General features: G+C 44.5%; 1 protein-coding gene across 1 annotated transcript in view; it reads left to right on the forward strand.

Moving 5' to 3' along the window:
- The window catches only part of LOC146871057 (leiomodin-1-like), a 98,695-nt gene extending 85,873 nt beyond the window's left edge, over window positions 1-12,822 (forward strand). The window contains exon 2 of the mRNA XM_085599728.1: window positions 11,834-12,822. Within this exon, the coding sequence (XP_085455854.1) occupies window positions 11,834-12,088 (255 nt within the window). The 3' untranslated portion in view covers window positions 12,089-12,822. The remainder of the gene's footprint in view (window positions 1-11,833) is intronic.
- The last annotated feature ends 3,925 nt before the right edge of the window (window positions 12,823-16,747 follow it).

The raw sequence follows: 16,747 nt of genomic DNA on the forward strand, positions 1-16,747 counted from the left end.
GTGAGCTTTGTGTAAGGCGTTGGCAGGAAATGGGACCGCTCAAGCAGCGGCACGAGGGCAGAGACTGGCACAAGTGAACGTGCGCTGACAATAACATCAAGCCAGCCCAGAAGCTCATACTTGACACGAACTCGCCCGAATATAAATGCAAAATAATAATGTCCCATCTTCGGAGAAAGCAAGCAGGAGTCGGAGTTTACTGGGAGGAGTTATTGTTGGAGAGCTTGCGATGGGCGTGTGCGCGCAGTGGGAGGGGGAGAGCTACTCTGGAGTGGAAGCAGACCCTGGAGGAGGCAGCGAGTGGGCGTCATACAAATAGGAAGTGGGATAAGGGAGGGGGTGGAAAATGGTGTGCACTTTCGAGGCCACTTTGATGTTCTCAGTGGCCGCGCGGCTCACTGAGAACATCAAATTGGCTGCGAAAGTGATCACGCAGGCTGACAAATGGTGCGCGCCCGGCGCACATGCACTGTAGTTGGAGGCCTGAAAAGCCACTAGTCTGCACTTCCAAATCCCGCTTACTTAAACTCTTGCCAGAGCAGCGCTAAAGCGCTGGCTCAGGCGAGACCTAAAAAGCCAGCAAGAGTGAAGTCAGAGGGGTTACCCTTAACAGTGCGCGTGACAGAGTGTTTCTGATAGCAGACACCGCATCAGATCAGCTTTTGAAATACAGCATTCCCTCAACCTGTAAACGGAGTGCCGGAACTGAGGATTGGGGGGGGTGGGGGGGGGGGCAATGCCAATTTCCTCTGAGCAAGTCAGGCGTCCTTAGAGGAGAACATCCCATTATGTTATGGGCGACATTCTTTACACAAACAACTTAAGGATTGCTATACTTCGGGTGACTAAAAGAATATTACACGACTTCTTAACACTGTTTCCACTTATGAGGCCTTACTCATTCTTGAAGCATCCTCAAAATCAATTACTTCTAAACAAACAATAGTACACGCAGAGCTATATTCTCATATGCCCTTTACTCATGACCACTGTATTGCAACATTTGCATGAGACACTCTTGTTCGGTAGTTGAAACATGCTGGACATATTGTTATTTATTTGGTAACTTAGGGATGTGTTTGCTTATATACAGCCATTTTTACCATGCCAGTGGGCTTTCCATTCTTCATTATTATGGGTTACAGCCACAAATAAATATTTGGCTGTAAACGCAAGTGCTAAAACGTGAGTGTAGGGCACTGGAGTGTGTTGTTTTTAGTGAGCATCATGGGCGGCTGTTAAAGTTCAGGACTTGGTGCTGACTTGAGAGTTGGAATAAAAGACAGTTTCTCAAGTATGTCCCCACCACTCTTGCTTGGAAGTGACTCTTATATTGTTTGGCATTGGTGCTGAAAGCGTGAGCAAGAGGTTGCTATTTGGTGTATTTTTAAAGACAATAGACCAGTAGTGGCAAGCGCGTGTGACTGAGTGGTAGAGATTCCAGAGACTGGAAAACTGAACAGCCTTCATTATGATTAGTTTCTTTCGAAGAGTCTCATCTGGATGGAGGGGTTTGAGTTTCTTTGTCTGGTGAACTGCTTTTCCAGGGTATAGGGCCTTCTGTATGCTGCAGAGGTATTTGTATTTTGTGGTAAACCAATGAAACTGACAGAGTGCAAGAGGTGAGGTTCAATCGTCTCATGAACAGTTTGCCAGACAATGTGAGAACTGATTTTCCGAGGCTTTTGAAGAGGGAAATTCAAACATAGTGCTTGAGCATAAATTCATATGTAAGAAGAAGGGGTCTTGTAAGTAGATGCACTATATGATGATGTGTAACTGTTAGAAATGGTTTCTGGTTGTCAGTCAGTTTGCACGCTGTACAAGCATGATCCCTCACTCTTTTCAGGATGAGTTAAGTACACACATAAGTTTGCCTGTGTTCACCCTCTGCAACCTTGGCACAGAGCAGTCAGGCTAAACTACAGAGGCAATGTGTAAAGTATCTGTGTACACATACAGTAACACAGTGAAAACACCACAAAATGACACCACAGCAGGTTAGAAATATTTACCTTATCAAAACAAGACCAAAACGACAGAAATCCTACATACATAAATCAAGATATCACTTAAAAATGGTTCAAAACAGTTGTCAATATAAAACTATGGATGCGTCACTTTTTAGCACAAAGTACCTGGGATGCATCAAAAGCAAAGACGAAAACAGATGCAGGGAATTTGAGGTGCCGTAAAATCAAAGCAATGCATCAGTTCCTTACTCTACAGGGAAGGTGATGCGTCGGTTCCTTACTCACAAGAAAAGTGATGCGTTGGTCCCTTACTGTGAGAGAAGGTGATGCGTCCATTTCTTATTGCCAGGGGAGGTGATGCATAGGTTTCATACTGCGGCGGGAGGTGATGCGTAGTTTCTCTGGACATGCAGTCTCGATTCCTTACTGAAGCCCAGCGTAAATGCAGACTTGGCGCACAGGTGCGATGCATGGAAAATGTGGGTGCACTGGGGTAGATGCAGTGGCAAAACAGGCGCTGTGTTGATTCTCCTAGCTGCGGGCAGGTGTTGCATCCAATTCTTCAGCCACACAATGTTGCTTGCGTCACAGCAGGTGTCTCGGATGTCGGAGACATGGTGCACAGGACTCGAGCTGTGTCAAATGTGGAGCCGCACGACAGGCGCTGCATCAATTTTTATACTGCACCACGGCATTGCATTGGTTTTTCAACCGCACTGCAAGCTTTCAGCAAGAAAAGCAGGCGCTGGTAACCGGTGCATGGATATTCTTCTTTTCTTGCAACAGAAGTGTTAGAAATGAGAGTCTCTAGTTGGCAAGAGTTTGCACCTTTGTCCGAGTAGGGACCCTTCTTCCTAGTCAGGGTAAGGGGGGTAGACTTCTAAAATAACCCCTGCTCACCACCTTGGTAGCTTGGCACGAGCAGACAGGCTTATCTCAGAGACAGTGTGTAAAGCATTTGTGCACACATACAGTAATACAGTGAAAGCACTAAAGATTGAACCACCACACCAGTTTAGAAAAATAAGTAATCTTTATCTAAACCAAACAAGACCAAAATGACAAAAATCCACAATACAGTAATAAAAATATGACTTTCAAAAGGTAGGAACAGTTCTCTTCAAAGCAAATTGCAGATGCAACACTTTTCACACAAACTACCTTGGATGCGTCACACGCACAAACGAAAACTGTCACTAAGAAGGTGATGCTTTGGTTCCTTACGCCCAGAGAAGGTGGTGCATTGGTTCCTTACTTCGGGGGAGGTGATGCGTTGATGTCCAACTGCCATGCAGGGGCGGTGATGTGTCGGTTCTTTACTGAAGAGGAGGTGATGTGTCGGTTTCTTACTGTGCGGGTAGGTGATGCGTCAGTTTCTTACTGTGGCCCTGCGTTCTTGCAGGCCTGGCGCCCAGATGCGATCTGAGAGGATTGGGGATGCACGATTTCTCCATCCCCCACCTACAATGCATTGGTTCATGCAGCCGCACAGCTGGGCCTGCGTCAGAATCGGTGCAGTAATCTCGGACTTTGTAGATCAGTGCACTCGATGCGGCGTGCAGCAATTTCTCGAGCCGCGGACAGCCGCTGCTTCGGTTTCATTGGCGATGCTTCGGAAACAGGTGCGGATGCATCATGCTTCTCGTCGTTGTTCTACTTTCCAGGCTCCCAACAGCAGGAACAACCTCCAGAGGCCCAGAACAGCATTAGGCACCTCCTGGCAGGTCAGAACTCCCAGCAAGGAAGTTCAGGGGATCTGTGGGTTAAGTCTTTGTAAGCCTGAGACTTCAAAAACAGGAGGCAAGCTCAACTTCAAGCCCTTAGAGATCTTCCTCAAGCAGGGGACACAGCACACAGCAAAGTCCTTGCCCTTTCCTTGGCAGAAACAGCCACTGCAGACCAACCCCAGAGAGCACACAGGAAAGGGGCAGTACTTCTCCTCAGTTTCTCCAGCTCTTCTCCTTTAAAAAATGTAAGAATAGTTCATCAAAACATAATACAGTTATAAATTATTGCACCGTCTCACATTTCTACATGATTCCGAATGTACAAGACATATACAGGAAAAGAGAATTTTTTTTAAAATATTGCACAATTCAAATCCATTGACATGTACAGCATTTCTTAAATCATAGTTATTGTATCATCCACATATCAATCCACCTAGTGTATACTACACTGCCTATTCCATATCTTCTTGACGAACTAGCTCTTAGCCCAGACTTTCCCATAGTTTCGCAAACTTCCTATTTGACCCCGATATTGGACCATATTTTCTTTTACATTCCTTAATACTGTTTAATTTGCAAAGTAAATGCTGAAAAGTCGGGATATTATTAGTCCGCCATCTTTGAAGGATTAATGACCGAGCTACCAAGACAAGAATATATATTTGGGTTTTTTGCAGTAGATCGACTATTAAATCAGGTGAGTATCCTAGCACAACGGTCTGGATGGCTAGCATCTGCTGAACTTTCAATCTGTTAATACAGTACAGATTAAATTCTCCCCAAAATACATTTAACTTTGGACATTCCCAGATGATATGTGTCCACTTGCCTCCTAACTCCATATTTCAGCAAAAACACTTTGCAGAAATCTGGGGGGTTTATTTTATGAAAGGAATCTGGCATCCTATATAAGAGCCACTTAGTATTTGTCGAAGATTGGCCGCTTTCAATAAAGAGTAGTTAAATGTATTAATCTGATCCCAAGCCAAGTTCGTGATCTGAAGCCCTTCCTGGGATTGCCATTTTTTCTGAGCTTTCAGATAAAGTATATCTGCCGCCTGACTCCGTAAGAGGGAGGCCCAGCCGCTGATCTTTTTATGGTGTTTTAGATTTAGCAGCTGCTCTGCAAGCTCGCTAGTCTCATTTATACGTATGGGATTGAGTTCCTGCAAAAAATTTCTATTCCTAATAAACAACCATTGAAAAGTTATTTTTACTATGATCAATGCTCGTCTCTATTTCAGTCCAGTTTTTCCAATTCCCATTTTAAAAAAACCTTATTTTGCTAAAACCCTGAATTTTCCATTTGGCTATACCAGTCTGATCTAGCAATAGATCTTGGCCTATATATACATCTGAAAGCAAAGTTTCTCCATTAATATTGGGGATCGCATAATGACTAAAAAGCAGTTTATTTCACTTAATAATCCATTATAGTGTTTTATATCAAACTTGTTTGGGGATTTTTGTTGGACGCATAAAATCCTTACTATCATATTCTTGGTGGATTAGATCTGTAAAGAAATGGTCATATCTATTAATATTTAAAATCTTTATTGTTCTGTACATGATATGTGCAAAGTTTGCAAAGTAATGTTATCTCAGATCAGGAAGAGATAAACCCCCTTCTTCACCAAAATAGTACATCAATAGAAAGTCTTATTTGCCTAAATAAACGTAGAAAACAAGCCTGGCACTTCCATAAACAAATTTCATTTGGATTAGCTAAAAATAGAATATTGCATAAGGGTAAAATCATCATACCAATAATTGCTACCCGTCCTATTATTGAAATAGGGAGATCTTTCCATTTTGTCAATTTATCCTTTATCTTAATAATTAGAGGAACATAGTTTAGAGCATATGGTTCATTGCTATTCTCTGTGGCATATACGCCTAGATACCTCTTAGGCCTAATATTAACCAGTGTACTTAATCCTATTAATAAAGAGTCAGAAGTGCAGTTGCAAAGCAATATCTCTGTTTTTGATTTATTTATTCTATAACCTCCAATGGACTGATATTCCTGAAAAATACAGAATATTTGATTTTGAACTTCTAAATTAGTTTTTTTTTAAAATAGCAATATCATCAGCATATAGCTTAATGTTTGTTATACTGGGCATTGGGGATGTCGAACTACTAATTGTGCGAATGGCTATAGCAAGGGGCTCAATAAAACAAGGAAAGAGTAAAGGAGACGGGGCAACCCTGTCTCGTTCTTCTAACAACTCAATAGTTACCAATTCTATTTGTGTTTATAATTATTTGTGAAGTAGCCCCCTTATAGAATTTAGAGATTACGCCAACCAGCTCAGAAGGAAAACCAAATTCAGCTAAAATGTAAAAGAGACTTTCCCAGCACACAAGGTCGAAAGCCTTCTCGCCATCTAATAAAATAATTTGAGCCGGTATTTTGTTTTGAGCAAAATAGTTCCAGAGCTTCAACTAACAAGATGGTAATAAAAGATAATTGTCGCCCGGCGACAAATTCACACTGGTATGTGTGTGAAATTGACCCTACATACCTATTCATTCTGTTTGCCAGTAGTTTAGCTATACTTTTATATACTGTATTCAGGAGGCTTATAGGCCTGTAAGAATTCACATCCTCTTTATCTTTGTTTTTTTCAAGAAGCTAACCACCACAGCCGTGTGGAAGGAAGATGGTATCTCTCCACCCTGCAAAATATGATTAGCCAACAAAACTATTTCCTGATTTAAAATTGAACAAAATGTTTTAAAAATTTTGCCGGTAACCCATCCTCCACACATGCTTCACCATTAGCCAGTGATTGAACAACCACTTTGTTTTCTTGTAATGTAACACTTTCGCTTCGACCTTCCTGTCATTTTGGAATTTGCAATCTACTAAGAAATTCCTTTAATTTCAGGCTGTCAGCCTCCTGTCTGACTGAGTAAATGGTTTCATAGTGTTCTAAAAACGCCATTTGTATTTGCTCTTCATTTATAATACAGATTTCAGTGGTTTTGTGCATCAAAGTGTGAACTCTATTCTGTGTCTGTTTATCTTTTATTTTCCAGGCTACACATTTGCCAGTAAACTCGCTCTCCTTATAAACCCTTTGGAGATAGGCAGATTTAGCCATATATACTTTAGTGTGATAGTAGTCTTGCATGGTCTTATTAGCTATCTCTAAAGCTGCACGCCCTTGGTACCACTACGCTACAACTTAGGTAGGAATGCCATCAAGGATCTAGCTAAACTCCACCCGATCCTATACTGGAGGAGACTGTGGACCACTCCGGAGCTCCAGCCTTATGCAATGGGCATTATGGACGTAATACAGGCCGATACGTTCCATAAGATTGGGTGGCTCAGGAACCTCCGGGAATCTCTGATAGACCTGGGTTTGGAGGGGCTATGGAGTGACCCAGTTGCTGCCGGGTTTCCCGCGAAGAGGCTTTTGAAAATGCTCTATTGGGAGCGGGTAAACCATCGGGTTTGGAGTGATTCTATTTCCCCCACGATGACCAGTCGATTTTTAGAGGCGAAGGTCACCCCAGTTCTCGAACCTTATTGGGATTTGATCACCCAGCTCAGAGATAGGAAACTCTATTTCCAATTCAGAGCAGGCTCTCTTCCACTCAGGGCCCTAACTAGCGGGTGGTTTGGTGTAAGTGTAGGATCTTGTCCCGTTTGTGGTGCTAAAGAGGAATCATTTGCCCACTTTCTGTTTGTTTGCCCTGCATATGCCAATCCCAGACGAATATGGCTCTCTCCTTTGTGTAAATCATTGGCCACAAGGAGCTCCGCTGTTGCTCTAAGAGTTCTAAGCACAAGCACTCTTCCAGTTCATTCAATTGCCTTAGCTAAATACTTGGGCTGGGCATGGTCCTTAAGGCACAAGGCTCTCGGGGTAACCGTGGGAGCGTCCCCGTAGGGCTCCGCCTTTCGGTGACATTGGCTAAAATTCCCAGTCCCAAATATAGTTCTATCCCTTTATCCTGTATTGCATTTTAAAAAATTGACTTCATCCTCAGTCTGCTGATATGTTTAATTCTTCTTTTAAACTCCAAATTTTAGGTATTTAATGAATGATTTTATGTATTTCATAGGGAATGTGATTTATAATAATTTTGTTCTTGGTATATGTTTGTGTCTTGTATGAATTATCTTAAATTCGAATAAAGACTATGATGATGATGATGATGATGGATTTGTATTTACTACTTTTCTCCCTTAGAAATTGCTTATTTGTGCGCCTTACTTTTACTTCTAAGTGTGCTCTTATTGTGTTTTGAGCACGTCTAGTTACAATCTCTTTAGAAGTTATAGATCCGCGAATAGTGGCTTAACAGTCTCCCACAAATTTTCAATTGTGGTCGTATTTCTGTTTAAACAGAAGACGCTTTTGATTTCATTTTGGATTTACCTACACCAATCTTCATCCTTAAGACCATTTACAAGATTTTTTGCTCCTCCCGAGTTCAGATACTTCGAGTTTTACTAAAGCATGATCTGACAAGCTGTTCTGTATATACATACAAGTAACTAAACTTGTTTTCTTAGAGATCAAAAAATAATCCAACCTAGCACCTATTTTATATTTGGCCGAAAAGCACGAATATATTTTTTTCATGGGAAGGTTTACCCCCCCAACTGTCTACCAAATCCAGTTTTTGCATACATTCCAATGGCACCTCACCCGTGCATGGATTCTTTTGTTTCCGTACCCCAGAAGATGAATCCAATACAGGGTTCTGTAAGAAGTTGCAGTCAGCTCCTATTATCACCATGCCAGGGAGTAGCAACAATGCATGATATAGATCCAACAGAGACACAGGATTATCTTCTAATGGGGTATAAATCATGGCTATGGTGAGTGTATTTTCCTTAATTAAGCTATTCACTAACCCCCACCTTCTATTTTTATCTGCCTGGGAGTATAAAATCTGGAAAGGGAAAAATGTATTAAAAACAAATTGCTATCCCTCTTTGGACCATATTTGCCGATGAAAAATGACTACTACCTGCCCATTGCTGAAACATGTTAAATGAGGAATTCTTCTAATCTACATAATGCGTTTCCCGAATCATTATAATGTCTGGGGTATTGCCTTTCAGCCATTCTTCAATAGCCCAGGCTTTTGTTTTGTTATTAAGGCCATTGGCATTGAAAGAAAGAATTCTTACAGAATCCTTAGGTATCTGCTGATGAGTAGCCATTAAGGGAAACAAATCATATTCAAAGTGCCTTGTGCCTGTAAACATATCAACATTTTGAAACACCAAAAGGTGCTTATTTTACAGTACATAATTTAACTGTTTCATGTGTCTGTGCATAAGAAGCAAATAAACTGACAGTGCGGTGCAAATAGCATATAGAGGGCATGATAGTGTTTAGTATGAATATAGATACCTAGAGAGATTAGGTAATTTTTCGGCCCATTGGCCTTTCTTGTCTTGTATGGATGCCTGACTTTTACCAGTGTCATGTGGATGTATCCGCGTTTAGATGAAGTATCCCCTTTTAACCAGCTCTTCTCCTTGGCAAAGGTTCCTCTTGAATCCCAGAAGTGATCTAAAAGTCTGGGGTCTGGGCCCCACTTTTTATAGCACAAAATCCTTTATTCTCAGGTGGCAGAGAAGCTCTTTGCCCAGCCAAAAGCAGTTCTGTCCTCTATGGTGCAGCATCCTGGCAGGAGGTGGAGACAGCATTGTCAAAGGCAGACCGGGCCCATTCAGGTGTGAAAGAAATCCCGTCTCCCTACTCTGAATGCAGTACAGGTCTATTTAGCCCAGAACTAACTCACCCTGGAAAGGCAGGAAACACCTGAACCGCAAAGTGGCTGTCAGAATGCACATTCCAAGCCCCTGTCACTCCAAAGCTAGACAGTCAATACACAAAGCTAGCAGAGGCACACAGGATGGCTAAGCAAGAAAATACGTACTTTCTAAAAGTGGTATTTTCAAACACAGAATGTAAAAATCATCCTCACTAAAAGATGCATCTTTATATTCTGATTTCAGGCATACTAAACTTTATCCTCCTATATTGTCTCAATCGGAAGTTAGATTTATAAGATGTTATAAATAAACTCCTATTCTATCCTATGGGACAGATAGCCTTTCAATAGTGAAAAACAAAATTGGCAGTATTTCATTATCTGGACATGCCACAAACATCAGGGCATGTCCTACCTTTAACATACACTGCACCCTGCCCACAGGGGTACCTTAGGCATACATTAGGGGTGACTCACATTTAAGGGAAGGTTAGGGCCAGGTAAGTGGGTCCACTTGCCAGGTCGACATGGCACTACCAACCTGCGCACAGACACTGCAGTGTCAGTACTGAGTTACATTTACAGACTGCTTATGTGGGTGGCACAATCAGTGCTACAGGCCCACTAGCAACATTTGATTTACAGGCCCTGGGCACACACAGTGCACTGTACTAGGTACTGACTAGTAAATCAAAGATTAAGGGTGGGCGGAAATTGCGTAATCGCGTTACGCAAATCTTTGCAAAAACGTTAAACATCTCCACGAACACGCTAAAATATCGCGTAGACGCAGAAGTTTTTGTCCCGCCTGTTCGCGATGTTTTTTGCATGATCGCGTTGGAAATATGTCGCCAACTTGCTCATGCGGTCGCTAATGGGTGCAGCCATCTTGTTTTCACTTGTCCCGCCCGCTCGCGATGCTATTTCCTGTTCCGGGTCACGCGATGAATGCTCGCGCCCGTTCGCGAGAGGTATTTCCTGTTCGGGAACGCATATTGCGTGTTTTGGGTGCTCGGGGGAAAAATATCTCGCGAACTTGCCCATGCGGTCGCAATGGGCGTGGCCATCTTGTTTTTCACTCTATGCTATGGTACTGGGGCCTGCTTTTCAATCCTCCCTCTTATGTTTTCCATCCTTTGTTTCTGAAAACTTTTTTTTAATATTTTTTATTTATTATCTCTCTATTTTCTTGCTTCTATATTTTTTGTTTTTGTCTACTTTTTGTGTGTTTTTTAACTACTTTTTCACTCTTTTTCTATTACCTGCTTTTTTCATTTCTTTTACTTACTTTTTAAATTTTTACCTTTTCTTTTCCGCCCCCCGCCTACCCCAGAACCATGGCAAAGGGCCACAGGGCGCATGGCAGCCAGAGCCTTGCGGAAGGCGGCGCCCACAAGGGGTGCAGGCACGGGCCTTATTTGGGGAGGTTTTTTGTGCAGCGCCACCTCCCCTTAAGCCTGGCAGCAGGCGGCAGGCCTGGGTCCGGTTACGGGCTCCGGGAGCGTTGGCAGCGGTGGGGAAAGGTGTGCCGGCCAGGGTGTCTGTTCTTCTGCTCTGTGTTATATATTGCGAATATTTTTTTTTTCGACCAGCTACAATGCTGCTGCTTACATTACAGGTAATTTACATTTAAAAGTCTTCTGTGATTGTTATGACACAGGTGCTCTGCGCTACTAATCTTGTTATTTGCAACTTTGCGTTTGCGCTCGTTTTGCGTGATTATGTAAGAGTTTTTTTTAGAAAACTTAAGTTAGGTAGTGCTAGAGTGACTCTAGTCCTTCCTTTGTCCTGTCACTAAGAGATAGGGGTGGTTTAGTTTTAGGTTTAGTTACTTATTATAAGTTTGTAATTTTTTAGTGGTCTGCGATGCGTGACGCCCCCTCTGTTACGTCACGTGCTGCTGAGTGCTGCTAGTGCTTACCCCAGTCCTTAGTAGAACCTCTTGTAGTTTGTTCAGTGAGTTGTAATAGGCTTAGCACTAGCAGAACATCTGCATGAACCAATCAATAATTTGGTGTATGCAAAAATGCAGGCATATGTCCTCCATTTATGCATTTTTGAGGACTGAAAGAAGTGGAAATGCTTACTTAATGTACAATTGGCACGCCTGGAATAGGTGGGCTAGGTCAGGTGGTACGTACTACTTAGGCTTAGTTAGTATTCTGGAATCAGAATGGAACACTGGATTAGTGGAGATAAATAATAACTAGTCGGTCCGCGAATCCCCAGATTCTACTTGTCGACCAGATTATATAGGTCAATTTTATAGCAATTGTTGTTTACAGAAATGTTTTTTTGACAGTCTTATAAAAATATTTTCTTTGTTTCACACCAATCATCAATGTTTGTCTCTTTCTTTCTTATATCTTTCATGATCAGCACCCAGGGGCAAGAAGACGAGGGCAGAGTCGGCGGGAGCAGCGTCAGTCGGACAGGAGGACCAGAACGAGGGCTCTTCTGCTGGCCCCAGTAAGTCTTCCTGTTTTTAATATTAATAATTCTTATTCACTAACTTTTACTGCACAGTATTTTTTTCCCGAACTATTGTTTACGTTTCCTAATGCTATTTTTTACCAACAATTATCCTTCGATCTAGACTATCTATTTCTAAATTTTTGTTATCCCTGCCTCTAACTGCCTCCTCTATGACTCTCTGTACTACTACTATTAGTCTGTCTGTAGCTAAGCATGCCCAGTTGCCCACTCTTTATTTAAAAGTTTTAAATAAGACTCAGATTCACCAGTAGCTCTAGCCATTGAGTCCAGTCCTTTGGGTTGTCCTCTTGTACACCTTCTATTCTTCTTAATCTTTGAGGCTTTATTAATCTTGATGTTTTTCGACAATTCCCACCAACAAAATGCCCAACCAGATTTTACTATTTTGATAGGATAGGACATACTACTACTGTTGTAGGGATTTTTCACATACAGAACTTTGCCCAAGAAAATAGGATGTTGGTGATGGGAGGTTGGACCTTCCTCACGCCTCAATCAGAACAGAACCCACCACAATCCCCTGCCCGACTAGTTATAATAGTGTTTCATTACTATTAGCTCTCCGAACCCCCCCAAGATACCCAATGAGTAGACAACCCAGAACATAACACTCCCGACCTCTCAGTCGTGGAAGCAATGCACATGCACAGTTTGCACACCCTTCCTTTCGCTCGCTCACTCGTGTAAGTCCATCCACACCAAATACCACCGAGCCTATGTAAGTTCAAAAATTTTATTTGCAACTGACAAGCTCTGTACGTTGTGCTATAATGCAGCACCAACAGCAAAATGCATAAGATTAAAACTATAAACATTGTTACACTTAGTTACACTTACAACAACTACAAGTCCATAGAACGAAGAAAAAAAAATGCGAAATCATGATAACTGAACAGTGGTGGAAGCACCATCATCCCCTTTGTAGGAATATAGTTTATATAAAATTATAAATGAAGATCTCTGAGCAAATTCTGTGGACCCATCACCTTAGAAGAAGCTAGTACTGGTTTCATCATAAGCTCTACAAAGCTCTGGTTCGTAGAAGGGAATCTTCCGTCTGTTAGGAGAAAAATGGTACATGTTAGTATATTGCAAGCATTTCTCAGTCGTGGCAAAAAGTGTAGCATTTTGGATAAGCAATATGGACTAACACCAGAACTCCATAACAAAGTGGCTTGTTTTGTTTGACCTTGTACGCAGCGCTTACACAGTAGCAGTATGAGCTCATGTGGGCTCAAAGGCGTCACTCTTTATACAACAAGCTGCGAGGTAACGACATGTGTGCTAAAATAAAAGACACAAACGTAAAATGGTAGCATGGCTCGGGCTAACTAAGCAAAGACTAGAATGACCCTAGGGACCATATAACTACTAGTGCCTACTCTACTACTACCTGATTTGTACTAGTGATGTATGTTGTATATGTATGTATTACTATTAACTCATTTTTCAATCTTGCCAGTGAAAAATAGGGGGAGGTGGATATGACACCTACAAAATGTGTAAGGCGCACTACCAACCACCAGTGCCGGGGCCAGTGGTGAAGGCGACGCGGCTGCTGACGGAGGAGAGGATGCGGCAGTTGCAGGAGGAGCTGCAGGGGGTGAACCAGCAGAAGTGGCGGGCGGTGTTAATTTAGATTCCTAATCCTTACTTATTGACATTACACTCACTGCAGGGGTCTCCTGTATAATACTGTACAGTTGACTTACTAAGTAAGAAGTTGTGAACGGTTGAAGACACCCTTTACTTAGCATTAGTAAAAGCATTAGTGGCGGGAGTGTTGAGTAACCAATGGCCTCTTCTATCTGATTTCAACTCAGCTGTGAAAGTTTTACGGAGAAGACTAAAAGTCAGATCAGATGACCTTGATGGATGGGTTGAACGAAAAGGAAAAGAAGAGTGGAAGGAAGGACGGGCGAGATTTAATATTTATTACTGGCAGAGAAGGATTCATGGGATGCATGCAGCATGCATAGGTGGCTGATAGGAATCAGATGCATGGTTGGTTGAATGCCTGAAACTCCCACAAATGTTAAAGTCCAAGAAAGTGGGAGGATAGATACATACCACAAATTGTATGTACTTGCTAGTGCTACCGTGACACTATGGGCCGATTTCGATGGCTGGTCAGACAGCTGTCCGTAGCCTTACCCTGCGACCGACACGTACCCTGAGCCGGTCCGTCCTGTAGAGTAAGTACGATGTGCATAACTGCCAAAAACACGACCGACACGTAGGCTGTGAATCAAGACCCATTCTCTGTCCGAGCCGTAACTCCTAAAGAGGAACCATGTCGCCCGGAAGCAGTATCCATAGCAGTTTCTGGCATGACAAGTACGATGCGTACTTCCTACGCGCCGGACTAGTCGTCACGTACGGCACGTCACAGCATCCGGAAAACAAGCATATCAGCTACGATTTGTGCCACAAATCAATACACGGCTACGAGACGGACCAGCTTGCAGCGGGTACGAGACAGAGCAACAAGCAGCGTGTACGACACGAACACATCATAAATGCCATTGCGCAGGTCATACCAGTACTCTACATCTATGACCGGCTCAGGAACCGACGCCGACGGCGCAGGTGGGAAGTCAGACACCTACCACATAAACAAACGACACATACCTGCAAAATGGCACACACACACAGTGGATCCACATCCTAGCCACTAACAACAGCCCTCCATAGGGGTTGCATGGCCAGCACCACTAACACCCCCACCCATAGGGGGCCTGTTGCCCATCACTACTGCCACCCCCACCCATAGGGACTATGTTGCCCATCACCCCTGCCACCCCCACTCATAGGGGACCTGTTGCCCATCACCCCTGCCACCCCTACTCACAGGAGACCTGTTGCCCATCACTACTGCCATCCCCACCCATAGGGCTTATGTTGCCCATCACCCCTGCCACCCCCACTCACAGGGTCTATGTTGCCCATCACCCCTGACACCCCCACTCACAGGGGACCTGTTGCCCATCACCCCTGCCACCCCCAGCCATAGGGCTTATGTTGCCCATCACCCCTGCCACCCACACCCATAGGGACCTGTTGCCCATCCCCCCTGCCACCCCCACTCACAGGGGACCTGTTGCCCATCACTACTGCCACCCCCACCCATAGGGACTATGTTGCCCATCACCCCTGCCACCCCCACTCACAGGGCTTATGTTGCCCATCACCCGTGACACCCCCACTCACAGGGGACCTGTTGCCCATCACTCCTGCCACCCCCAGCCATAGGGCTTATGTTGCCCATCACCCCTGCCACCCCACTCACAGGGGACCTGTTGCCCATCACTAATCTCACCCCCACCCATAGGAACTATGTTGCCCATCACCTCTGACACCCACACCCACAGTGCTTATGTTGCCCATCACCCCTGCCACCCCCACTCACAGGGCTTATGTTGCCCATCACCCCTGCCACCCCCACTGACATGGGACCTGTTGCCCATTACCCCTGCCACCTCCACTCACAGGGGACCTGTTGCCCATCACCCCTTTCACCCCCACTCACAGGGCTTATGTTGCCCATCACCCCTGACACCCCCACTCACAGGGGACCTGTTGCCCATCACCCCTACCACCCCCATTCACAGGGGACCTGTTGCCCATCACTACTCTCACCCCCACCCATAGGAACTATGTTACCCATCACCTCTGACACCCACACCCATAGTGCTTATGTTGCCCATCACCCCTGCCACCCCCACTCACAGGGCTTATGTTGCCCATCACCCCTGCCACCCCCACTGACATGGGACCTGTTGCCCATTACCCCTGCCACCCCCACTCACAGGGGACCTGTGGCCCATCACCCCTGACACCCCCACTCACAAGGGGCCTGTTGCCCATCACTACTGCCACCCCCAGTCATAGGGCTTATGTTGCCCATCACCCCTGCCACCCCCACTCACAGGGGACCTGTTGCCCATCACTACTCTCACCCCCACCCATAGAGACTATGTTGCCCATCACCCCTGCCACCCACACCCATAGTGCTTATGTTGCCCATCACCCCTGCCACCCCCACTCACAGGGCTTATGTTGCCCATCACCCCTGATACCCCCACTCACAGGGGACCTGTTGCCCATCACCCCTGCCACCCCCAGCCATAGGGCATATGTTGCTCATCACCCCTGCCACCCACACCCATAGGGGACCTGTTGCCCATCACCCCTGCCACCCACACCCATAGGGGACCTGTTGCCCATCACCCCTGCCACCCCCACTCACAGGGGACCTGTTGCCCATCACCCCTGCCACCCCCAGCCATAGGATGGGTGATGCACAACACATCCAGCATACGCAAACATCAGGTATGTCCGTAAAATACATCCCCCATGGCATCATGACAACAGTGTGTAGTCTGTGACAAATTCCCACAACAGTGATTATGGCTACGAGCATACAATGTAAGTAACAGCACATGTGTGACCAACACATTAGTGTGACATACACAAGGCAAGCATCACCATAGCAAAGTGGCAATGTAAAAAGAACACCCCCTTACTGTGTAGAGCAGAAGTTAAGTGGGGGCTCACAAAATGCAGCAGATGTGGAGCATTGTGGTAATGGGGACCAAACCCCCCTCATCACAGTGACCAAAAGGTAAGTGTCATCATGGTCAAAGCTGCAAATAACAAACAGCATGTATGATCCCTGCTCCCAACACATCAAACACTTCTGGGGCAAACTAGTGGTTGTGTCCCATACACACAGAGATGTGGTGAGGCTAACAGTGCTGTGAAAACATAACACTCTTGGCCATGTGCAGACAAGCA

The sequence above is a fragment of the Triturus cristatus genome, chromosome 1_1 (genome assembly GCF_964204655.1).
Source record: "Triturus cristatus chromosome 1_1, aTriCri1.1, whole genome shotgun sequence".
Classification (NCBI taxonomy): Eukaryota; Metazoa; Chordata; class Amphibia; order Caudata; family Salamandridae; genus Triturus; species Triturus cristatus.